The sequence below is a fragment of the Aulonocara stuartgranti genome, assembly GCF_965226115.1.
Source record: "Aulonocara stuartgranti genome assembly, chromosome: 18".
Lineage (NCBI taxonomy): Eukaryota > Metazoa > Chordata > Actinopteri > Cichliformes > Cichlidae > Aulonocara > Aulonocara stuartgranti.
Window position 1 is genome coordinate 21,156,500 of NC_138954.1, and position 26,348 is coordinate 21,182,847.

A 26,348-nucleotide genomic window follows, 5' to 3' on the forward strand; every position below is an offset into this window, starting at 1 on the left:
CTGGTGTTAAAGCTGCCAGATTAACAGCTGCTGTTATTTACAGGCTGCCACTTCCTTCACAGACTTTCACGTTATTTCAAAGTAGAGAGGAGGGTGGTACTGCAAATATTTCATCATGAGTACCTTACACTAGCTACAGACTGTCAGCTATCCCAATAAAGTTGAAGATTTATTTTCACTGTGAAGTGAAGATAGGACTTCCTGAAAAGTCCTTATAATAACACTGAACCATTTAAAAAGCCCAGACTTTACTTTTTTTATGTATCCTGATTGCATTCACCATGCTGATTCTCATCTGAAAACATGTTTTGGAATTAAAAATGATTAACTCATGACGTTGATAACATGAATTGAGCACTATATCGTTACTCAGGGCAGGAAAGCACTGCCAAAAAGTGCCCGAAAGTCTCTATTTAGACTGTTGACTCTATGATTGTTGAAATACAATCTGTCAAATATGTCAATCACGAATTGTGTCAAGCAACTTTGAGGCACAATGCACAAGCTGCAATTAGATCCTGGTAAAGTGACGTTTGAAGGTGTCATTGAGTTTAAAAACATGTTTCCAAAAAGCACTGAATTTATTAGTACAGTCACGCAGAGCCATAAGGATAAAACAAGTAATTTCTTTATTTTATATATAAACCCTAATGACTGCGGTCTATAAACAGATAGAAACAAAGATATTAGATGCTTAAAAAACCCCATCGAGAATCACTTTTTGGCACGACACAGGCAATTTAATTAAGAAAATGTCTGTCTTATAAGATTTCTAAATCATGATCACACCATCATATTTGACTAGCCGAATATATACCAAAGACTGTAGAAAAAACTGTTTTCTACAGTCTTTGATATACATACACACGTAGCGGAACCTTTGTACTCTTTAAGTTGGAAGACGGAAATATTTCGATAACGGAGAAGCATGGGGACCCGTGTTGCTGTGAATCAGGTGAAGTATAAATACAAACTATTACGATTTAGTATCTTTTTCCTCGAAGTAGAAATAATTAGAGGTGCAACACTTTTAACTGAATGGACCCATCAGTAAAAAAAAAAAAAGGAAAGAAAAGAAAAGACTGACATTTATAACCTTCACGTCTGCTAACTTGAGCTAATGATAACGGTGGAGTTTGTTAGCATATTTTCTGCCCCCTCTACCGCTGCTGTCTGTGAGGGTTTTAAAGGCGTGTATTTTTCCACAGGTACTACGGTTGGCTGTGAGAAATGCCACCATATCTACACTGTGTCCGCGTCAGTTTGGGAGATACTACCCCCAGTCCAGATGGTATTGTTCCTTCACCAACCAGGCAACGCAGCACAGTCAAGACTTGAATCCTCCGAGTGGGATCCCGGTCACTGAGCTGTCCCTGCGCTCTTTCATTGATATGGGCTTCACAGAGAGTCAGGCAGAGCAGATATACGAGTCTCTGGCCAATGTCAGAAAAGGAGATTCTGCCAAACACATCCTACCAACCCTCACAGCTCTGTTTGTCTTGGGTCTCAACCCGTCGAGTGTGAAGAAGTGCCTGGAGAAATGTCCTGAACTTTACACCATCAAAGAGGCACAGCTGCAGCAGCGCATAAGCAACCTGCGGAAAATAGGCTTAGTTGAAGGTAAGGTGTTGCCTTTGCGCAGTTTATTTCTACATTAGATCAGGCATAAAATTACTGAAAATATATGAAACCCGCATTTTACTCTATTTCTCCGTAGGCAGTCTTCAGAGGGTGGTGGCCCATTACCCCAGGATCCTGACTGTGCCTTCGAAAAGAGTAAAAAATGTGGTGATGTTTCTCAAAGAGAAGTGCCTGTTTACTTCCCAGCAGGTCACAGACATCATCAGAGATTGTCCAGCAGTGGTGCTGGAGAACTTGGATCAGCTGGAGTACAAGTTTCAGGTGAGCAAGTGAATTGCGTTTGCTGCTTTTTGTTAGGTTTTGGTTTGGATTGTCAAACAGACCTGTCCAAACAGACCTTATACTTGGGTTCTGTGTATTCAAATGTGTAACAAACAACGGTTACCATATTATTACATAAAAGATGCAAATGTGAATTCCTAGATGTTTTGAATAAGTTATCAAAGATGATGAGCACAGTGGGCTCAGTAGCTCCATTCCAGTAATAATAGACTGAATGTTATTTGTATATATATATATATTTTTTTTCAGATCTGCATTTTATAATCCTGTGAGCACTTCTGCAGGTCTCTTTGTACAGTGCAGAGTGGGACAGTGTGCATCCGCATTGCACTTTCCCATATGAAAGCATACCGTCCTTAAGATCAGCTCAGAGTTTCGGAATAGGAGTATCTCCTGTGTCCACACTTTTATATGTTGTCCACTTAAAGCTGTTGTCAAACTGTGTACTAACTGTGTTGACCGGCACATTTTACCTCCTCTCTCCACAGTACGTCTACTTCAGAATGGGTGTCAAACAGGCGGAGATGGTGAAGTGCCGACTGTTTCGTTACAGTCTGGATGAGATCCGCTGTCGACACACTTTCTTGGAGCGACGGGGCCTCTATGAAACCCCGGACAAGAAAGGACAGACGACGATCATCAACCCCAATCTGGACAGCGTCCTTAATGTTGATCAGGACACCTTCCTTGCGCACGTCGCCCAGACATCAGCGGAGGAGTACGACGTGTTTAAAAGACTGGCAGCCAGGGAGTGGCAGGAAGGGGAGCTGCAGCAGGGCAGGACCGAACCTGATAGTGACGATGAGGATGACGACGATGACGACGATGACGATGATAGAGAAGCAAAAAGTGGATATGGGAAAAGGAGAAAGAAGTGACTGCTTGTTGAACCAGTCTTTTTTTGCTTTTTAGGGAAGTTCCCTAGATTATTATCTAAACCACCCATGGGAACACAGTGAGAGCCTTTTGCTGGGGTTTATGTTAGTGGTTTCATCATGTAAGACGTGAGGACGTTGGTGTGAGACTGTGGGTCAGGTCTAACTTTGGGTGAGGAAAAATGTGTCACTAATATTTTTGACTTTCCTTCATTGATGGCATAAATTAAATGAATTTCAGAAGCTTGACTTGTGAGTCCTATTGAAAACAGGAGATGACTGCCAATCCCTTTAAGTGAGTTTTCGAATAAAGTCAAATAAATTCTTGAAAACCAATCCGATTTACTGGGCAGAAAACGCTATAAAAGCTACGGTGTGGGGAGCTCCACCTCGTTACTATGTGACAGCTGAGTGTTTGTAGCTCTCTGCAGCCCCTATACTATCTCTCTGAGTCAACAAAGGGTACATTCAGAAAGAGCCGTCCAGTGAGATGAGTGCTGCAGAGCACCGTTTTATTTATTTGAGCATTAACGGATGCACGCCACAGGCAGTTTTTTCCATTTTTGAGCCTCAGGTAAGATCACTCACCTTTTGTTCAATCGATAATTTGTCAATAAATATGTTTATGTAGTCATTTCTGGGTTTTGTTTTGCTCTTTTTGTTTAGTGTATACAAATTTTGGTTGGGAACGTGGTTATCACGGTTGTGGTGTTCAGCTTAGTTATTTATTTTTTGCTGAGTGAAATCATGATGTTGCACCTGATTTGTGAGATTGTACATGAAGAGAAGTTGATGTTCAGGGTCCATTGTTGAATATTCGTTCATATTCGAATTCTGCCAACAAGCTTCTGGCCGCTCATTTTAATTGTTAAGTAGACTAAAACAATTAGACTGGACTGTAAAATAAAAATGGCATGTTTAAAAAGCTGGAGCATTAAAGTGTTAGACATTACTGTTTTTTTTGTTTGTTTTTGTTTTTCCAGCCTGCAGCCCAACAAGGTTATCACTGTATCAAACACACACAGAGATATTATTCATGTAGAGATCACATTTGCTCTTTGCTGCTTGTGTGAAAATTTGCAAGTTGCAGCTTTTACGCAGATGCATAAATATAGACTCGAACCATATTTGCATGTAGTTACAGTTGATTTATACAGTTTCTTACCTGCTCATCCAGTTCAAATTCGCTGGGTGGATTAGAGTGGAGGTGTATCCCACCTGTATTAAATGTAGTGCGCTGTGGACATTGATTTGTGGTGTTTTTCTTTCACAGGACTTGGCTGGAGAAAGTAGGGACTGTGATCATAAAACACCCCTGTGTCGCCATCTGCACTTCCTCCGTAACTCACAGGTACAATGACATCACCGATACCAATTTCAAACATCACGCAGGAGTGGGTGGAGGTCCTGGAGAAATGGCACCTGGATTTGTTTTTGATCCCCACAATAGTCATCACTCTTGCCACCTTGCTGGCCAGCCCTGTTCTCCTGGTAAGCATTTTCCTATCCCGTGCCCTCCGCCAGGAGACGCGTTACCTGCTACTGGCCAACATCCTGGTGGCCGACCTGTTTTTGGTCCTCCTCAACTTGGCCACGTTGATTTGTAACGCCTTGAGAGCACCGATGCAATGGTTGGGTTGTGAGCTGGTCACAACTCTCACTGTCACCAGCTACTGCTGTGCCATTTACACGGTCACTCTCATGGTGGTCGACACCTATGCTGCTGTTCGCTGGCCTCTCCGTTACCGTGACGTTATTCCACCTTCCCGTACCTACTGCATACTGGTGGGGGTGTGGGTGTTAGCAGCCATATACCCTTTCACAGTGATGATCAAGACGCAGGTAGCGAGTGGGAACTTCCATGAAAAGCTACCCGTGTGTCTGGTCCTCATCTCCCTTGGATTCATTCAAGCCAGGAACATGACTGGGATCTATATCTACTTCTTCGTAGCTGCACTCATGTGTTCACTGCTCATTTCTTACTGCTACATTCGCCTCTACATGATAACGAGGACACAGGGAATCTGGCATAACCGCTTCTCCAGGGCCAGGGTCACCCTGCTGGCCCACGGGGTTCTGCTCCTGCTCTACTTTGCCCCCGGCTTCCTTTTTACCATAGAGCTCGTTCTAATAGACAGGAAAGACATACCTCAGGATGTTCGCGTGTGGGTCTCCACAGTCAATATGTGTGTTTTTATGTTGCTGCCCAGGGTATTTGCTCCTTACCTGTATGGGATCAGGTACAGAGAGATCTCAGACACAGTAATGCTGCTGCTGCTGCACCAGCACAGGAGACTCAGCCAGGCCACAGCTGCGTAAAGACCTGCTGTGTTTTTGAACAACTTCTAAAGGGTCAGAGTTTTATCTACATGATCTGTAAAAATGCCAAGAATCAAACTGTCATAGAGAAACGCTGCATTTTATTTTATAGTTTAGTCTGTAGGAGTTAGATTTCACCGAATCCAGAACTTAGACTCTGTGTTCCAGCTACATTAATAATGCAATATCGCCAATGTTTTATTTGTATAAAGCACTTGGATTTCTTTCTACTTTCTCTGTTTGTGTCAGGGGTTGAGAACTGTGTTGCTGCTCTGTGGATCTCGGTCAGAAGATGCTGAACTTCCCTGCTTTCATATTTATGTAACACACGATCCCGGGCCTCGGTTTTATGACTAAAGTAATAAAGCACTAAACTGTATTAGTTTTTTTAAAGCCTTGTTTGTCTAAAGCTGGATATCTACAATGATCCGACATGGCGAGAAGGGTGATGGATAGTGGTGAGTCGAGCATCCTGGCAGCAGGCGGCCGTAACCAGTTCAGCAACTTAACAGCAGAGGGACACATTCGTCCCTTCGTCTTGTAAAGCACAACAGGATAGTAGATGTGTTCTTTCCTCATGGCCTGGATCCCTGCACTCTAAACAACCTCACACTGCCTTTCTACATAAGCCTCTGGACCACCTCTACCCCAAAGAACACTCTACTCTACTTAATCTTATTTGCCCATTTACATGGAACTGATTACAAAGTGCTAAGTACAAATCTCCAATGACCTGATTTCCACAGAAATCATTGCCATTCAACGTGGTCTGATAAGACTACATTGCTTTTCATCCTGATGAACTCACACAAAAAGTCCCTGAGGGGAGGGGGAGGGGGTTACCCAAGCTATTGTATTGCTGCCTTATTTAAAGTGTTGAAAATAACTGGTTGACTTATAATTTGTCAAACATAATTGGCATGACACAACATAGAAACGGCAATCAGATTTGGACAAAGTCACTTTTATTTATACTCAACCAGATAAAATATCTCACTGAATTTAAGAATCTCGTTCTCACGAGAAAGCTGAGCAATAGGGTGTTAGAAATTACAACAAATTCAGCAATTCAATTAAAAATATTTGTACTAGAGAAAAGAGCTGGACTGATTTTAATGTAGAACACGGTACAATAACTTCGTCCTTCCTCAACTACATTTACACCAGCTGTGCCAAAATCACCAATAAATATATCCAGTGTCTCTTTAAAGCTTTCAGCCTCTAAATAATATATATATTATATTTGCAGGATACTGTGTGTATCAATATAAATAAGGTTACTATACATAAAAAACACATGACACCATCCAACAAGTGCTTCATCCTGTAGATGCTCCTGTTTATTTGTGGGGAATAACACCTATTTCTAGTCTTTTGACCATGGGAGGGAGACTTGTAAGTGTGAAAGGTACTGATGATAGTACTACTACACTATAGTGTAGAATACCGATATCACTGTATGCCTTTACAACCTTATCTTTTTTGATGTTTTTATTTGAATCTGTGTAAAGTATTTGCATATGTTTGGATAAAGTGTGCTTCAGGGGAACAGTAGCTCGCTTTTTGTGTAAATAGTAGGCACATGGTTCATATGGATTTGCACCAATGATAGCACACTTGGTTCTTCAAGGAAACCGGCTGGAAGCTCTGGGAAATATTTTGCAGCAGGCATAAGGAAGTTGTGACATTCTTAATTCCGGCCAAGCTCCTCCTTCCTCACCTAAAAAAAAAGTCTGTTATGCTGCTTTTCGTGTTTTTTCACGTGTTCATGTTGTTTATACGGTTTTTCTGCATGTCCTTTATGGGTATCACTGTGCATTATATAACTGTGTAAATCCGCTTTCATATAGGTGTGTTTTACATAGCAAACATTTATTTAATGACGTTAGCGTCCTACACACTCGCGCGCCCTCTACATGTCCGTATAAACAGCGCTTAAAAACTGCTGTTATTTCCGTGTTTTTTTCGATCGCCATCACGTCTTGACAGCAACTTTTTTTCCTCGGTAAAAGTTTGTTTGCAAACAAAGGGAGGCCACGTGGAGGACTCGAAGCATTTGGTAATTGTAGTTTTCTCCTTCTTCAACGCCCAATAACAAACAATAATCCGAACTACACAACCCATAATGCTCCGCGGCAGAGGGATGGCTATTTTTTTCCCTGGCAAATATATAAGGGTCTGTGTTTACAGTTAGCTAGTTAGAAAGTCTTTGTTTTTGTCATCGTCGCGATTCAACATGTCCCGGCTGGATATCAGCCTGCTTTATTTTTTATAACCATTCGACCATAACTACTCGGAAATACATAGTCAAACTTTTTTTAGGATACAGATTTACTGTTCTACAAATTTGTTTACCCACTGGAGAGAGAGGAGGAAGCTTCATCTGGAACTTTCTGCATAAGGTATTAATTTCTACATTTTACTAAGTAAACATTTGTGGTTGTTAACTTTAGACTTATTTCTATTGTTATTACTTGATTTATTTTTGCTTGAGTCTGTTGTGCTATATAGAGTAAAATAACAGCCCAACATAAAAAAAAACAAAATTAAGTAGGTAACGGTGGGCACGAGGCAAGTTTCTTTTGTCTTACTAATCGAAGCACATAAAGTATTTTCTACCTGTTTAGCTATTTAACCACACACCTAAATATACAAGTAGATATATTTCTTACCGAGTTGAACCTTATTAATATTAAATTAACATAAAATAAACACATAATTCAGCATCTGTTACTATTTTAAATATCAAAAAACAAACTGAGTATTGTTGCAGCCATTTTTCTATGTAAATTTAGCTTAATGTCAGTACTAACAAACGATGTATGAGTGCATATTGTAAAAACTGTGGTGGTGTTGTTGTTTTTTAATATCTGCATCGTATTATGCATCTTATTATGTATTGATCACAAAGGATATCTGCGTCAGATACCTCTGGCTAAACCTGTCCTTTAATCTGGATGACGAGGTGCTGCCGCAGCTGCCTGTGGGGAACAAGCTAACGCACGTGAATGGGTTGAGTTGTTGTTAAAAATAGCCAGAGATAAATTACCTCACCGGAGCAAAAGCCAGGCATGCTCCCGGCTTTTAAAAATACAGCACGGCAATAGATTTAAAATAAAAATAAATCCTTTCTTGATCAGATATTCTCAAGAACTTTATGAACTTTATTTATACCGTGACCTAAAGATGCCGTCTACCTTTCAGTGTGTAACAAAACATAATTACTGGGACTCACTTGGTTGCTTTGTCTTTTCTTCTCAAAGAGGTTACTGCCAAAAATAATTTTAAAAAAGAAACTAGTATCCTTGACTTTGCACTTGTTCAAAGAAAAGCATCCCTGCCCCCACGCCTTCAAACCTGACTGACGTGTAGACCGTTCCAACCGTTGCTCAGCCTCTTTCCCGCCTGTGTCTCTTTGTTTCCCATCTTCCGTGTCATGCACTCCGCGCTCCAGGGCACAACTGCTTCGCAGACAAGGTGCAATACTGATTTGCGTTACATTGACTTCCTTGGAAATTCTTTTCTTAAAGTGTGACGTAAGACTTTGTTTTTGCCCCACTGGCTTAAGAACTGTGCTTGTGAGGGACTTGCGTGATCTCCCCTACTTCCAAACACATGCTTTGTGGTTTTACTCTGTGAGGGCTTTGTTTGTTTGGTGACTGATCTCAGTTCATACTGTAGTAATCTAATTGGGCTTCTTGTTATATATTCACCACCCTTTTTCGAGTATCCCATGCTGCGATTTCCTAAAGAATAACATGATAATAATAATATTTTTACATTACTTGCTCTCCATCCTCAGATATCTTTTAAAGTATAAAACAGACCTATATTGAAGGTGGCAGCCATGGTATTGATGCTGGGCAGGAGGTTGAACAGGGAGGACTCTGGGATCAGAGACTCGCCAGCTGTCAAACGCAAGGTGCAGTCAAAGAAAAGATACACAAATAACTAACATTTGTTCCCAAATCTTTTGTGGCATCTTATCAAACCACACGTCTTTTTGTCTCCCAAGGTGTTTGAGGTTGAATCTAAAAATATAGCCAACCAGGATGTTCTGGACTTCTGCTCCGGATCCTCACACTCAGAGGGCATTCTGCAGGTGTTCAATGAGTTTCGCGACTGCCGCCTTTTCACCGACGTGGTCATCAGTGTGCAGGGCCGTGAGTTTCCCTGCCACCGCGCTGTGCTATCTGCCTGCTCTTCCTACTTCAGAGCCATGTTCTGCAATGATCACCGCGAGAGCCGTGAGATGCTTGTTGAAATTAACGGCATCCTAGCCGAGGCGATGGACTCATTTCTCAACTACGTTTACACCGGCCGTGCCAAAATCACCACTGAAAATGTCCAGTTTCTCTTTGAAACCGCCAGCCTTTTCCAGATCACCACACTCCGTGATGCCTGCGCTAAGTTCCTAGAGGATCAGCTGGACCCGTGCAACTGTCTGGGCATCCAGCGCTTTGCAGAGGCGCATTCTCTGAAGCAGATGGCCAGCCGCTGTCACAGTTACGCCTTGGCCAACTTCTCAGAGGTGGCTCTGCACGAGGAGTTCCTCGACCTGCGTAAAGAAGAGTTGGAAGAGTACATTAACAGTGATGAACTTTCTGTCTGTAAGGAAGAGTTTGTGTTTGAGGCAGTGATGCGCTGGGTGTACCACAGCGTGGAGGCCAGGAAGCCCATTCTGAAGGCTCTCCTCCACCATGTCCGCCTGCCCCTTCTGCACCCCAGCTACTTTGTTCAGACCGTGGAGGGAGACCAGCTCATCCAAACTGCCCCAGAGTGCTACCACCTTCTCCACGAGGCCAGGCGTTACCACGTGCTCGGAAATGAAATGATGTCACCCAGAACTCGTCCACGAAGGTAACTAAAATGTTGATTCCCAGGTATGAGGAAGGTGACTTGTGTGTGTGACAGTTGCATGAGTGATAAATGAACTGTCTTTTCTGCCAGCCTTTTTGAATTATGTTTCAAACAACGATGAAAGATGTCACCGTGATAGAAAACACATCTTTTTAAGCAGTTAGCCAATCTTTTATCCCACATTGCATAACTAGATTTTACGATATGCGCGTGAACTCAGTGCTCCTGCCCGTGTTGTTGTTGTGTGTGTTTCAGTGTGAAAAACACAGGGAGTGCTAGTGTGTTGAAAAGACAAGTGTGTCACTGAGTCAGCTGGGTTTTGTAGTCCTATTTTAAAATGGAAATGATAATGAGGGAGGCCGAGCATGTTCCTGTACAGACTTGATGTAAAGGAAAGAAAAAATTATGTGATGCAAGACATGGTAATCATGAAATGTTGAGTCTTGTTGTCGTATCACCAGTCTAACTCACCTCACCAGTGTGTTTGGGTTCTCTTTGTCCTCACCTGTTAACTTTGTACCTATTTACCAAGCAGCCCGTATGCCGTATGTGTTAACTTTTGTACACGTGCATGTTAAAGTCTCTGATAAAGGACAAAAGCAGGTGCTGACTAAAAAAGCAGGCCATATGGTAGACTGTACTGTCTCCTTTGTTGTTAGACCTGCCTAAAAAAAAAGAGGGAGCAATTGTAGTTGTCGGTTATAAGGCGTTGTGTATTTCAAGTGTATTGTTAGTTGTTAGACGCATCTGGACTTCTCCTCCCCCGGGAAGCCTCCAGAAAGAAACTGATCACATCCACACAGCTTAGACACAAAGCTAAAGTGCTCCGGGGCCAGACTTTCTCTTAGTACTTGAACCAGCCCTGGAACTGTGCATTTTTCTGACAACGTGTAAACAAGCCATGAAAGAAACTGCAAATACGCCTACTTCTCAACACGGTACAGCCCAATATCTGACATATGAATGGTAGAATGGTAGAACAAGAAAAGAGGCTGTAGTTAATTAGCTCTCCCATAGGAAATGTAGTCATGTCCAGGGCATGTGTTGAACAGCCAAAGAGGAAAGCTTTGTGATCATGGAAATTCAGCTTAAGCTTAGCCTCGAGTGTGTTTTTGTTGTGCCTGAGATTGATGCATTCATTGTAAGCTGAACTTTGCCTTGAAGATAAATGAAGGTAAATCCTGTTGAAACCTTTTATGTCCCTGCCCTCCAGGTGTTGACATGTGTGTTTATATATATATTCATACCCTTTTAATTAGACACCATGTCTGCAATGTTCATTCCTCCTTGCTGGCCTTTTTATTTAAACTTCTTTTTTTGTTTGTTTTTATCATTTCTGCACTTTCATTTGTACTTAATCTGTCATTTCTATGGCTCTCCCCCTCCCTCTGCTCTTTATTTTAAAGGTCCACTGGGTACTCAGAGGTGATTGTGGTGGTGGGTGGCTGTGAGCGGGTAGGGGGCTTCAACCTGCCCTACAACGAATGCTACGATCCAGTCACAGGAGAATGGAAATCACTGGCAAAACTGCCCGAGTTCACCAAGTCAGAGTACGCCGTCTGCGCACTTCGCAACGACATCCTGGTGTCAGGTAAGATCCAGCCCACATGCTACACTTTATTTGCATGGCTTTATCGAAGCCTGAACACAGACAAATTTTAAATACCATCTATCCAAGTTTAAGTTACTGCTTTCTTGACCTTAAACTACTCAGGAACTAATTGTTGAATGTGTTGTTTTCTCTTTTTTATTACTTTTCAATGTATTATTTTTGCTAGTGGACATTTAGAATTCAGGTAAGTAATATTTTAGTGCTGGGTACACATCAGATACAGTCGGTTTGTGCTTGACTTGCCATCTAATCTCTCAGCGGAGAGGCAGGAAAGGCCACGGTGACTGTTTGCCCTGTGTTATTTTTAAGGCCTCAGCCCATTCGAGTTGAAGGAAAATATGAGCGCAACATCTGGAGGCACTCTGCAGGCTCAGTGCTATGAGACACCCTCACTGGCTGTTTCTGTCCTTCTTTCTCTTCCTACTGACCACTTCCCAAGGTCACCAAATTGACACTAACTCTCCATGTTTCTCTGAATCTTCTTCATATAAGGATGAAAAAGTCTGTTTCCATAGTTTTTTCTGCAAGAAGCATTTTTCAAACTGCTGCCAAGTGTGTTGCAAGTCTCCTTTGGTGAAAATACATCCTACATTAAATAAGATGTTTTTCTCATTTATTTTAACTGGTGAGGTCAGAGTAAAGGTATTTGCCAATGTCAAAACATTATTTTACATTTATGCTGTGTGCTAGACTTATATCTGTATAGTTTACTTGAGAGCCTGGAGGTTAACATGTTTTTTTCTTTTTTGTGTTTTTTTTTCTTCCTAAGAAAAAGTATTAACAAGAGCTCTGATGTGCCTGCTAGGCCTTCTCATGCTCAAACATGCTTTATATGAGCTGCACTGCAGTAATGGATAAAAACATTGCTAGAGAAGAGGGGGAAATATAGAAAGAAAGACACAGAGAGAAAAAAAGAAAGCTCTCCCCTTTAGCAAAGAGTGCAGTGCTGTCCCGCGCCAAGTCCTCACGTGTGTGCTATCACTCAGCCTCCAAACAGCATGAAAACGTCAACATAGCCCTCCCTCCCCCGTGCCTGTCCCACAGAAGTACATGCACAACACTGCTTTATAGCCTGTTGCGATCTTTATTGACATACTTTCTGTCTTTTGTGTGTGTTGATACATTAAATCCCTCCTCCTCAACTTTTATTTGTCTCAGTCACATTCCTGCACATACCACCATTCTGCCTGCCCTTTTTCATGCACTGTCGCAATACCTTCCAGGGCCTCCAGTATGTAGCACAGCTGCAGTTATTTCTGGTCTTAAATAGGATATGGGTATAGAAAGTGTCCCTGGCTTCTCCGTCCTTGGACTTGAACTCTGGCCAGTACTGACCTACTTAGGTCAATAACACTCCAATAAGCCTCCTACTGTATTATCAGCTAGTGAGCAGCAACACATGTTCATGCCACATACATGTGGCATACATGGATTGTATCTCATTGTCACAAGTTGCTTTTTCATGACTGGTATTCTAAGACATACTCTAAGAAATGCTTATTGGTATTTCAAAGACATGCAAATGTCACACAAATCATGTCTGGGACCTCCCAAAGTCATGGATTCTTGTGCTTTAAAAACAGTGATTAGCAGTGGCCCTCCCCATCTGCACCGGGAAGACATTACCTACCGGCATTTTTAAAGAGGAAAGACCCTATTCCAAAGAAACACTGCTTTTATGACTAGCTTTTCAAATGTACATGTCTGTCTTTGAAGGGATAAAGTCTCCATCATTGCAAATCTTTCAACAGCAGGTCTTCAGGAGCAGCACACTGTCTGGATTTTTTTCTTCCTGCAGACTGATTGAGCTGATACATGCTGCAACTAGCTTCTTTGACTTCTTCTTAAATGATTGAACATTAATTACAGACAGACCTGCAGAGGACCCCTTTCCACCTTTGTTCCACTTTATCGTTGCTCCACACAACCACTGATCTGTGTGCTGTACAAAGTAAACAACCTTCTGAGCACTGCTGACACGCGATACATAACAGATTGTTGGATAAAAGCCAGCAACCTGTTTCCTAGACCTGCTTTTTTTCCAGAATTGATAACATTACCTTTTTCTCTTCCAACTTTACTGTTGACACATACACATATATATATATATATATATATATATATATATATATATATATATATATATATATATATATATATATATATATATATATATATATATATATATATATATATATATATATATATATATATTGGTAGTTTATTAAATATTTAGGGGAGATTCTTTTTTCCTGCTGTCTATGTTTGGCAGCGGGGAGGCAAGAAGGGGCACAAGTTTGGGCTTGCTTGAAATGTGGCTGGGTCATGTCATTACATGGTCAAATGACGCCTTCTTCTCCACAATGTCACAGATGACAGATAGAGGATACGCTGCAGTAGTAGTAGATTGTTAGCAGACAAAGATCCTTTCATGCGTGTTTGCTTTGAAGGTAAATACAAACAAAAAATCTCTGGAACATAATTGCATGGGTATGTGTGCGTGTGTGTCAGAGTCAGATAAGACTTACAACACTGACCTAGTTAGGCGATAAGTTATTACTTAACACCCAAAGTGTGCTGCTCATCAAGAGTAGCGTTTTAAAGTTTTTATATAGGATCAACCACATTGTTAGACTAATAGTGAATAGAGTTATAAAATGTAGAGCACTCAAAGCTGAACTCAGAGCTGTCTTAACTGTATTCATGAGAGCTGTTTTCATTTTGTTGTTTTTTTAGGTGGTCGTATAAACAGCAGGGATGTGTGGATGTATAACTCCCAGCTCAACCTGTGGATCAGAGTGGCTTCTCTTAACAAAGGTCGCTGGAGGCACAAGATGGGTGTGCTACTGGGCAAGGTAAGGAGGGACATAATGCCTCTTGATGTCTGACTCGACTTAAGTTTCAGCATCAGGTTTTACCCAGTGACAGCACCACAGCAACACCGCAAGTTAGTTCATGATAGAGTGTGACGTGTCTGCTACTTGCAATTTTTCATATCAATTTCCTTTTGTTTTTTAAATGTCTTGTAGAAATTGTGAACGCTCTCTTAATGACATTTTCGTAACTTTTTCTATAACAGGTGACAGAACAGCTGTTGTTGTTGTTTTTTTCCAGGATGTCGTATCTGTCTGTCTCCAACATTTCATAGCTATTGAATCTTGGCTACATAGGAACTAACCAGCAACTATGCTTCACAGGAAAAATGCGATGTGTGTTTACAGAAACTTGAGTAATGGGATCATCCGAGAAGAATAAAGAGAATGCGTAGCATCATCATTACCTTCCTTACTTCCTCACATAGTTTCTAAGATCAAGTCTTAGATAGGGGCTGACATTTACATGTCTACAAGAATCTGTGGAATCTTTTCCGCGGAAGTTTTCAATTGCTGTCGAATTTGCATATTCAACGTAGGTCTCATTCCACACTATTCCGGGTCAAGTGATAGTTTTAGAAATTCCTAAAGGCATTGTATACTTAGGGATGATTGACATTAAGCATCTGGCCTTAAACCTGATTCAGTCAATAATTCTAAGAAAAAATTACAATAATTGTTATTGCAGTTCCATTTGATTATAGCCTGATTTTTGCTGTCACACATCCATGTGTTGCCTGAGGGTTTGTAAACAGCTATTGCCAACTTGTCTCACAAACCCTGATACGCAGGAGCCTATTCAACAGACAAAAGTTTGTTTTCGTTTTTAAAAGAACAGTAGCTTCAGCTACTGAAAGTCTGTAGCTGATTCAGTCATTTCATATACTTTACACATGTTATTTTGAAGATGTTATAGACATTCATAATCAAAATGTCTTGAAATGTAAGATTTCTTTGTCTCAGAGAGGTTTTTCATAGCTAGCACAGCCTGGCCACATAGGAATATTTATAGAGAAAAGTGTAGCTTACAGTCAAGCAATCAGTGCTGCACAATGTGCTACAGCATAACGCTCCATTACATCGGTGTCAATCCAGCATGTGTACTTTGAAAGTTGAAGTTCAGTAAAGTTTGTGTGCATGTGATGACGTGTGATTGCAAAGATTTGAGCGCTGTAAAAAACAATGTGTCACTCGCTCAGTGTATTTACCGTTTCTTATTTCCTTGTTCCAAAGGATTTTTAATATATTTGAGATAAAGTACAAAAGAGCAAACACCTACATATTTAGGAATTTCTGGAATCTGTTCCATGGAGCTTTTTGACTACTTTAAAATGACGTGGTTCAGTCATATGTCTCATTTTAGTTTTGCGGCTATGGTTTTCCATCGAGGCTTGAAGGAAATAGTTAAGAAGTCGTAAGGGTGTTTGGCATTAGATATCTATCTTTAAACCTGATGAAGTCACACACACTAAGTCATCTGTTTTTGGTTTTTTTGGCGATAGGCTGCTTTCTGCTGTCACATATCTGTGTTAACTGAAGGTTTGGTGTCATCTCACAAATCTTCGTATACAATCCTGTTAATACCTTCCACGCTGAAAGTAACTCAACTGTCAAAAAATATTTTGAATGATCTTTTACAGATATTTTCTTTTTAGTACAGCTATACATAGATTCAAGAGCTCCAAATGAGTTTGTAAAGACGCATTGGGTCCATACTATAATCTTCATCACACAAATATACTGTACAGTCTGTCTTCATTACAGACGGAACTTGATAAGTGCTTCTGCTTTAGAGCCGTTACCAGTCCATTAAACTTGTATGTCTCCAAATTTATTCAGTGTCTTTTATCAGCGTTGGCATGTTCTCCTGACAGCTGCACATTCCAAAATAGGAATTACCGCAGTGGACCCAGGAGTCGCACGCATGCCTTAGCTCTGTGCATTGTGTTCAAATTCAGACTTGTGTAGGCGGACTGTTTTCCACACAGAGAATTGATCACTAAGAGAATCGAAAAAGAATTGAACCTCTAGTTGGACGAAATTTCTGAACTGTAGACATTTGTTGTTGATGTCGTCTAAAGAAGGACAGTTGTTTTGGTTCATGCATGCACATAAGTTCATGTTCAGGCCAATACATCACTCATATGCACTTTAGTGACAAATGATTACTCACTATTACAAACATCAAGTTAATGGACACGACTACAAGTATTCTTGGAAAGCTTTGAAATAGCGCTGTATTTACTCTTTCACAGGGGATGTGACTCAGGGACTTCTTATCGTTGGTAGGTCTGTAGTGCAAACATCCTTTTCTTATTTTTGGGACGTTTCTTTGATCTACACTGGATTTTACACGACACTCAAAATATTTTGTTGCCTTGCCACAGCAAACCACATATGTGCATTTGGTGTACGTGCTGCTGTTCTACAACAGTGTGGTATTTAGTTGGTGGTCATGGTGTGGCTTTAAGAGTCAGTAATTAACTACAAAGTGAACCATGCACACATGTGTGGTGAAAACATGACTGATATTGGTACATTAAAGGAAACCACGGTTAATGGTAAGAGTCTGTAGCTGGCTGGGCACTCCCATGCAAAACCTGTTGAATGAAAAAAGATCAACTTTTATACCAAAGTACAAGTTTTGCAACTCAAAACTGGACAAAAAAATGTAAGCGTATCTAAAACCATAGACACACGAATTACTCTGTGATGTATTCTCTTTTATCCTCTGCTTGTCGATGGTCTGTCAAGTAATTATAGAAAAATGCTTCTTAAAGCTTTAAAAGTTTTTATCCTTTTGATCGCTTTAGTAGCCGTCCTCCTAACTGAAGGTAAATAAACGTCTGTCAGAGATAAGACCTCTATTTATCATTTTTCAAATTACCTGAATGTATATTTATAGTACTATTTATATTATCATTTTACCTCAGAATCGTTTGCCATGTAGATCTGGAAGGTTTTTCCAGTTTGTGCCTTTTTTGTTTTGGTCTCATTCCAGGTTCTTATCTGGCTTTTTATCTCTGAGACATTTTGCCCCTTGACAATGTATCTTTCTGTTTGTTGATTTCCTCAGAATTCAGTTCCCCTCCCCCTGAGTTTATACCCTCTCATTTCCTCATTCAGCTTGTAATTTCCCCTTTTGGTGAAAAAGCACTGATGTGGCAGTTGCAAGTTTAGAATAACAAAGTACAAGCGTCTATAATGCAGGACCAGGTATAATCCTACTACACTTAAAGTTGATAAATGAATGTAAGGTTTGCTGAAGTGTAAACATCTAGAGGATAGCTGATTATCACGGGGATGGCGGTATAAGATCACACAGACACACACGTGTACACTTCTCAGTGTCCTGCAGTCTGATACGTCCTGTTGGACTGGTCTAGTTTCCATAGATATAATCTAAAATAGGTCACCACTTGTTTTCCTGTCCCTGTTATGGTGGCACATGGTGACGGCTGTTCACATCTATTATATGTTTCACTCTCTCTCTGTCAGTCTCTCTCTCAGACACACTCACACTCTTTCGCTCTTTCTATTAATACGCTCGTGTTTTTGTCCCCCTGCTGCAGTTGTTCTGTGTTTCTCTTGCTTTAACTACATCTTACCTTAGCACATGTTAAGGAAGCTGTTAATCATTTAACCAGTGGCTCAGCACTTAAATATGGTCATAAAACTAGCATGCATGTTCAGTGAATTACAATTGTGTCTGCAGATTTATGGATTTTGTTTAGCTCAGCATATTTTTATGACAGCTGCATACTTTAGGTCAGTATTCATTGGCTGTCTGCGCTGCCATTATGTCCTAGTATTGACAGACTTTCATGGTGTATCAAAAGCTGATGTCTTATTAAAAGAGTGCAAATACAGTGATCCAGTGCCCCACCCCCACTCCTTTCCACCACCTTCTTTAAACAATCTTGTGTCTGGATATCTTCAATGGCTCTTTAAAGCGCCAGCCCACCAGAATTACATAAGGAAGAACAAGATGCTTTACATTTGTTGTTGCTATTACTGTGGGCGCCTTAAAGGTGTGTATCTAGCTTTACATGTGACTGGATTGAAATTGTTGTTAATACAAATAGAAAGGAGGAAAAAAACAGCTCAACAAAACCAGTAGTTTAACAAAATCCTTTGTAAACAACTCCTTGCACTTGATTATATGTATCTCTCAGTAGCCTGTTTTCTTCTTTATCGCTCTTTGCTTCTCTCGCGTCTCTCACTTTTAGGAAAAAACAACCCACATTTACAGTTTATCAGCTGTATCAACATTAATTATTAAAAATAAACAAATTGCAGTTGGCGTGCATGCCCACGGTCTTATTCAGTGAGTTACAATGTGGCAGCTCAGTTATGTGATTCTGTCACTGAAAATACACGAATGCAGAGACAATACTACTCTGTAACCGCACGACTTATAAACAAGAATAGGGATTGTCAGTTTTTCAGTTGGAAAAACAATAGTGCTATTCAGCATTAGCTAGGCGTTTAATGCTAATAACCATGTGTCCCATCAGCTTCCGTCTTTTTGTTCCTCTTCTTTTCCTCCATCTTTCTTTGTTCCTGTCTCTCCTGTTTTCCTCTTTTTCTTGTCTGTACTTATTTATGTTTCCTATTTTGCAGAGAGGCAGGAACAGCCTGAAGGTTTTCTCTTGCATAACACCGCACTTGTAACCAGCAATGCTCCTCACTGTTTTCTTGACACGTGAGCCCTTTACAGAGGATGTTATTAGCATAACTGAAAAATACATCTGTGTCTTTCACAAAGTTGCTGTAGCATTTGTAGGGTCTGTCTCATGTCAACACAGTATCCCCAATTCTGTTGCTGTAGTTTGGAATATAGTTTATGCATAGTGATTGCCAGATTTGCTTCATCAGGTAGAATGAGAGTGTGGAAATTCAGGCTGTAACAAGTATGCTGTCAAGTTCAGACGTTCGTAGTTATGAAGATTTATGTTTAAAGGTTAACAGATGAACTGGGCTTTGCAGTAAGGAACTGATCATTGTGCCTATTCAGAAGAAGTACGTCAGCAACACTCTGCTCCTGATGAACTGGTTTTCTAAAGCTGACATAGAGGCTGTTGTTCATGTTCATAAAGTAGTGAATTTGAATGCAAACATCTTTTTGCTGTGAATAATTTTGTTTCTCTATGCTTGAAATTTCTCTTACTTTTAATTTTGGCCCCTCATCTGACCCTCATACATTTGTGTGTCTGTCCGCAGGTTTATGTTGTGGGTGGTTATGATGGACAGAGCCGCCTGAGCAGTGTGGAGTGTTATGACTCCTTCTCTAACCGCTGGACAGAAGTGGCTCCCATGAAAGAAGCGGTCAGCTCTCCAGCTGTGGCCAGCTGTGCTGGAAAGCTCTTTGTTATCGGAGGAGGGCCTGACGATGAAACCTGTTCAGACAAGGTGATAAATGGTTTTTCAGCACCCACACACTCAAGCACATAGTGCTCTTTTTTTTTCTTTTTCTTTTTTTGCCTGTCCCGTTTGGTTCTTTTGCCATCAGAATTGTTGTCTAAAGGCAAAGAAAGATGCCCAACGGATTTACTTTACCAAATGGACCATCCCAGCCTTGCTGTATTGGTCTATTTGATTCACCTTTGCTTTTATTGTTTATTTTATTTTCATTTGCTGAACATGGGACAGACTTGACTGGGGAAAAGAAAAGGGAGAAAGACAGAGGGAAAGAAAAAGAGCGGGTAAGAGGGACGGTGATAAAGGGCAAAAACCAACAAAACAAACAGACTAAGCTGCTCTCAGATAACTTGTTTTCATAATTACAGGTGTGCAATGGAAGTTTAAAATTCTGCTTTGTTTTGCTTTTTTTCAAGCTCCTTTACGTCACACAACATAAAACATAATATGTAAAGGCCTCATAGTTCTCGGTCGCTGCATGATTTGTATAAAGATCAGATTTCCCCTTTTTCCTGAATTGAGTTAAAGGGAAGGCTTAAATAACAATCATTTCTTACCAAGTATTTTAGCTTTCGTAAAGCTGGAGTACAAACACTCACTGATGGTTTTGCATAGTAGTAACAGGTACACCCTGTTTATTCAGGTTGGTCCTGATTTACCTTGTTTCACTTTGTTAATTGTATCCAGGCTTTGTTCTCCATGGAATGCATTAATTGTACTGTATTTCAGGTTTTATTTCATAGCATTTACTCATAGGAGTAAAGCTATAACAGCTTAACATGCTGACATATTCAGAAATGTTACAGTAGGAGAAAAATACAGTGGCACGTGATGACGGACCATTTTACCATGATAAACTTTCTGTGAAATGAATGCTAGGTAACAATAGCGATAACTTACTTAAGGATTAGGTCATTTGTCATCTGTCACGCTACCATGTAAAACAGATCGCCTCAGAATTTGGACTTAACAAGTACCTTGGAATAGTTTCAGTATGTTTTGAATGACAGGCCACATTGTTGGTAGTAAACAGGAAGACACTGGCTTTCTTAGGAATCCAAAGTTCCAACGAAGCAGTTTTTTTACGTCCGTGAAATAGCTGGCATATTTGTTTATGTCTATGCAGAGTAGAAAAAACACATTCATGTGCAGAGGGGCAGCCTGATAAGACTAAGAGCCCATGCTGACTCCAGATTTTTGATCTGCTCATCTCTTGGGTCTGCTAACAGGGTCATTTAGATTGGTCCCAAAGGTCCTAATCTGTCTCAGCGAGACTCTGTGCTCAATGGAAGTCCTTAGAGACCAAACTTTTGGGGGGAGGCTATTTTAAAGATAAGTGGGTGAGAGAATGTTTGGATTGTATGCAAAACCACACAGAGATGCACTTAATGTCAGCCCACAGAAGAGTCAGTAACCACCGAATGGGCTTTACATATTTTAGTTGTTACTGCTTTTGACAGCTGTTTTTCCACTGCATGGTATAGATTTTTCTAAGATAAAGAAAGATAAAGTTTCTTTCATCTTTGTAAAACACCACTATGTTCAAACGTATGTTACAGGTTCAGTGCTATGATCCAGAGACAGACTCCTGGTTGCTACGTGCCAGCATCCCCATTGCCAAGCGGTGTATCTCAGCAGTATCTCTCAACAATCTGATCTATGTGTGCGGCGGTCTCACGAAGTCCATTTACTGCTACGACCCTGGAGAGGACTACTGGATGCATGTGGCTCAGACCTTCAACAAACAGGTTACTATCAAACACAGACGCTGAGTGCCCGAATCCACAAACTGACTTTAGCCATAAGAATATGAAGAGTTCTATACTTTGACGATGTACCCTTTAATTTCTGTCTTTCTTTAACTGTAGGAGAGCTGTGGCATGTCAGTGTGTAACGGAAAGATCTACATCCTCGGCGGCAGGGGGGAAAATGGCGAAGCCACAGACACCGTCCTGTGTTACGACCCAGCAACAGGCATCATGACGGGAGCATCCTCTATGCCTCGAGCCATCTCCTACCACGGCTGCGTAACCATCCATCGTTACAATGACAAATACTTCAAGTCATGACCAGGAACAGGATCGCACACACAGACACTCTCTCAACATGAGAGCAAACATTAAAGAACTCTCCAAGTACTCATACATGTACAAAGACAAAAACTAACCACACCCCGTTTTTTTTGTTTTTTAATAAGAGGCACATTTAATAGTTCTAACCACAGCATCAGTGAGCTAATTTATTTCCTCACAGCATCATGTAGCAAGACTCGTTGCGGTGCTGTGAATCTTTTGTTGTCTTAATAGCCTTTCTGTGGAAATCCTTAGAAGCTGATAACACTAATGGCTTCTCTGCAACCAGAGATAAAGTGGAACCAGATCAGCATGAGAGATGTGCTTTGGTGAAAATCAGTCTTAAATTACACTGTAGATCTCTGAAAACAAAGCGAAACAAAAGCATGGTTGCTTTTTCATTTACCGAAGAGTTTCAATTGAAATATGAGCTTCGAGATTCATTCTTGACCTTGAGATGAGATTAAACTACAAGCTCACTTACTCACCTTTTCACATAGCGTTCTATGAATAGATTGACACGTGTTAAAATATTTGATTTTGAGGTGTGCTCAAAAAAGTCATTAAGTGAAAACAAAGGGTGGTGCTCCCAATTACATTATTGAGTTTTTGCTAGCACTCATTTATCATACCTACAGACCATCAATATAAAAAATGTAACTTCCCAGCACTCTGCTTTCATTCCTGTGCAAAGTATAACCTCAAGATTTAGGTCGCTGATGATTAATGAGAGTTCTGATGAGCAAAAAAACAACACTGAAAATATCCGCCGAGAGCCAACAGTTGTCTCTGGAGAAACAAAAATATATCCAAAAATACTGATCTGAGTGATCAGGTCAGATTACTCACCTCGCCCCCCTGCACTCATGCAGTTTGTCTCATACAGTAAAGTTATGCCAAGCTCTGGCAAAGAACATAATAACGAACTGTGCTCTGTTGTTTTTTTTTTTTACCTCTTCTCCAATACTGAAAATGACCTGATAGAAATGTGGTAAGCAGTCAGCCAGCTGCTCTCCCACAGTATCATCTGTCATAAATACGAAGCTCTTTCACTCCTCAACCCAGAGCCGAGTTAAGAGAAGAGGTAAAGAGCAGAAGCTGTGAAAACATTGGACTCTAGCCACTGTTGGCTCTTCCCTTGTGTTTCCTTTTTTTCCCATCTCATCACCACTCACCATTAAGTTCCACTTCCCATATGTGTGTTTCTCTTCCTGCGCTCCAGCTGTGTCATCACCTCACTTTTTACAGTCAGCCATGCTATTGCCTTCTAAGCTGTATTTTTTGCTCCTTTTTAATTATTATTATTTCACTCATTATTGCCTTTTTTTGGTAAGTTATATTTGCCCGTGCCTATTTTTTTATAATTGGATGTTTATTGTATGATAAGTAGTTATGTCGACGTTAGTCCATCGGTGTACTGGGCTTGTGGGGTGGTTTTGTAGATGTGAGAAGCCTTTTGTGGATCAAACTCATAGACTGCTCTGAATAAATGGTGTGCATGTCTGGTGTGTATGTGTGTGTGCGTGTGTGTGTATGTGCGTGCACGTGTCTGTGTGTGTAAGGTTATTGTGTGACTTTTACTGCTTGGTCTGGATGCTTTGGGAGCCACGCAGGTTTATCACAGAGTTGTCGTGCAATGCTGCCACATCTCACCTGTACACTTACATGTAAAGATGTAACTCGGGGTAACCATAGATACCTCCAGGTGTGTATGCGCGTATGTGTGTTGAATGGTCAGCTAAGGTGGCGGGTGCAGCAGTGCTGGCCCTCACACAGTTGGCGGGTTTAAGAGTCTTGAATGATGAGGATTTTGGATGGTGTGGCTCTTGGTCAGTAAAAGTCACCTTTTAATACAATTGGTGTTGATAGATTGCTGTGAATATACAGTTAACTTTGTTTTCTTTGTTTAACCTATATTTAAATGTATCTTTGTATTCTTGTTTGCATAATATGTTCTCTTGAGAGCCCCGATTGTGCACTTTGACAGAATCCTGTTAAATGTAGAACTTTATGACAATGATTTCCTTTTTTACTGTATCAGTAAATGTTCTTTGCTTTCATGTGACGTATAGAAAAGAGATTGAAAAGGGCCTGTCAGCTCCTCCTGTTGACCACTGCCTCCTACGCTGAAAAAAACAGCAAATATTGCTGCAAAGGAAGCAGCGTCGTCATGACAATTTCAGTTGTCAAATTTTAGAGATTTGTGAATTTGGCACTCAGCACCATTACCTAATATCCTTTAAGAACAGCTCTGGTCATGCTTCACCTGTCAGGTATGATAACAAAAATATGTAGGGGGAAGTTGTTGGTTTTTTTACATAAACATTCTTCACATTCCTCCAAATGGAGGTCAGGTTAAGGAGCAATACAGGTGGAAAAATGAAGCACCTCCTGATTCACCTGCTTGCAGAAGTCAGGAGGAGTGACGGGTTCAGTTGAGGTGCAGGAAAGCGGAAAGGCTGAAGCATGGGAGTGATAAAGTGAGAATCTGAGTGTGTGTGCGTCTGTGATTTCACTGAGTATTTACTCTTAAGTAGGGCACAAACTGTCATGTTGTGCTGATTTATTGATTTTCATTAATGTCTTTCATGTATTATTGACTTTTGATAAGAATATCCATCATTTTGTTTTTTTTGTGTGTGTACTGTTTTGGGTTTTTTTTTAATCTTTTGCTTGTTGTGGTGAGTTGTGGGATTGCGTGATGCTGAGAACATAAAAAGGACGTGCAGCAGATTACACCCCAAAAAACTGAGGGTTACAACTTGCTCACCAGAGTTAAATGTTAACACAGATAAGAGCCACATTTGAGATCCTGAAGTCAGTCTTGTTGGAAAAGCATCACCTGTGCCTTGCCTTGATATCAAGAGATGTAACCTCTTAAGTGCTGCCCTAGGTGCCTTAGCGAAAGATTAATGAGTGAGCAATTACATCAGATAATTGTGATATACACTGCTATTATTGTGTGCATGATGTGTGATACTTTAACAACACTTTTCTTGTGCTCTTCGTTTTAAAAAAAATCTTTCAATTTTTGTAAACTGCAGTATGTTGAAATGTAATGGTTGAGTTGTTTATGAGAAACATCAATAAAGTTTTTCTTAATGTATCAACGCTTTGCTCTCACTCATTGTTAACAAGTGAAAGTCTACAAGAAAACAACGATGCACCTGTTCAGATGCTCATTAATGCAAATTCCCGCTGTGATAGCCTCAGTGTCCTGCTCTTAGCTGACAGGAGTGGCACCTGGTGTGGTCTTCTGCTGCTGTAGCCCATCTACTTCCAGGTTGGGCGTGTTCATTCAGAGATGCTCTTCTGCACAGGTGTTGTTTTGACTTACTGTTACCTTCCCAGCATCTTCAAGCTTTATGGCCATTGCCCTCTGACATCAACAAGGCCTTTTTGCTCAGAGAGATGCCGCTCACTGGATATTTTTGTTTTTTGGAGCTTTCTCTGTAAGCACCAGAGATGGCTGTGTGGGAGAATCTCAGTAGATCAGCAGTTTCTGAACTACTTATTCCTTTCTTGAACTTCAGCGGATCATTCATGGCAAAACACAGTGACTTGCTGCCATGTTAGGCTGATTAGATATTTGTGTTACGTAATGAGCAGCTGAACAGGCGTACCTGAGAAAGTGGCCACTAAGTAAATTCTCACACATGTTCATTGTGGATCATTTTCATGCCAGCAATGGAGGTAAAACTCCTCCAAGAGAAGATGTCCTGATATTTATGTTCCCTTCTCAAACAAAATGTAAAGTTTTCACTGAAATCAGAAGGCTGAAATGAAAAGCGATTCTTGTGGTCAGTGCAGCATGCAGTCAATGTGCCCCGAGAAGTTGTGTATTTTCTCAATCAAGCGATCGTGAGCACATCCGTTTTCACAACAGACTGGCCATAAAAAGAATGGAAACAAAGTGATTTATGTATTTCATCGAAACCACAACTATTGTCCCACAAATATCCATGAAGATGTCACAAAAGAAGAGATGCGCCATGTGGGTTTTGTTGCAAGTTGTAACAATCTGCTCCACAGAGCTGTGGACACTGTATTCACCAAGGGATGAGTCAATCATGCTGGTGAAGTTTTAATGAGTCATTGTGGTGAACAAGGGGACAGTGTTTAAAAGCAGCCGCACTTTTTAAAGTAGGATTGAGTAACCCATGCTTCATTATCAGGCCCTTTTTATTTAAGTCTCATGTGATTTATATTCTCCATATTATGCTTTGGTTTAATGAAAACCACAAAGAATCCTCTCAGAGATTGTTACCGTCTCGCTACATTTACCCCAAACATTATGGGAAAAATTGAAGACATGCCTTACCCATACATCTGTGTTCTGATATATGCAAAGAGCTCATCAGGGACATGCATTCTCAGACGGGATAATACTATA

At 40.6% G+C, this 26,348-nt stretch overlaps 3 protein-coding genes across 3 annotated transcripts; all 3 read left to right on the top strand.

The window, feature by feature from the left end:
* Nucleotides 1–902: 902 nt before the first annotated feature.
* mterf4 (mitochondrial transcription termination factor 4) lies at nt 903–3,755 on the top strand. The gene is made up of 4 exons (XM_082514513.1): nt 903–955; nt 1,209–1,620; nt 1,718–1,902; nt 2,412–3,755. The coding sequence occupies exons 1-4, from the start codon at nt 929–931 to the stop codon at nt 2,799–2,801; spliced, it is 1,014 nt and encodes a 337-aa protein (XP_082370639.1). The 5' UTR covers nt 903–928; the 3' UTR covers nt 2,802–3,755.
* On the top strand, nt 3,283–5,496 carry LOC309694429 (putative G-protein coupled receptor 148). The gene is made up of 2 exons (XM_082514514.1): nt 3,283–3,372; nt 4,072–5,496. Exon 2 carries the CDS (start codon nt 4,155–4,157, stop codon nt 5,115–5,117), a length of 963 nt encoding a protein of 320 aa, XP_082370640.1. The 5' UTR covers nt 3,283–3,372; nt 4,072–4,154; the 3' UTR covers nt 5,118–5,496.
* A 1,583-nt stretch (nt 5,497–7,079) lies between these two features.
* On the top strand, nt 7,080–25,061 carry klhl24a (kelch-like family member 24a). The gene is made up of 8 exons (XM_082512171.1): nt 7,080–7,519; nt 8,920–9,039; nt 9,133–9,977; nt 11,384–11,568; nt 14,326–14,444; nt 19,686–19,874; nt 21,443–21,631; nt 21,752–25,061. The coding sequence occupies exons 2-8, from the start codon at nt 8,965–8,967 to the stop codon at nt 21,950–21,952; spliced, it is 1,803 nt and encodes a 600-aa protein (XP_082368297.1). The 5' UTR covers nt 7,080–7,519; nt 8,920–8,964; the 3' UTR covers nt 21,953–25,061.
* Nucleotides 25,062–26,348: the final 1,287 nt, after the last annotated feature.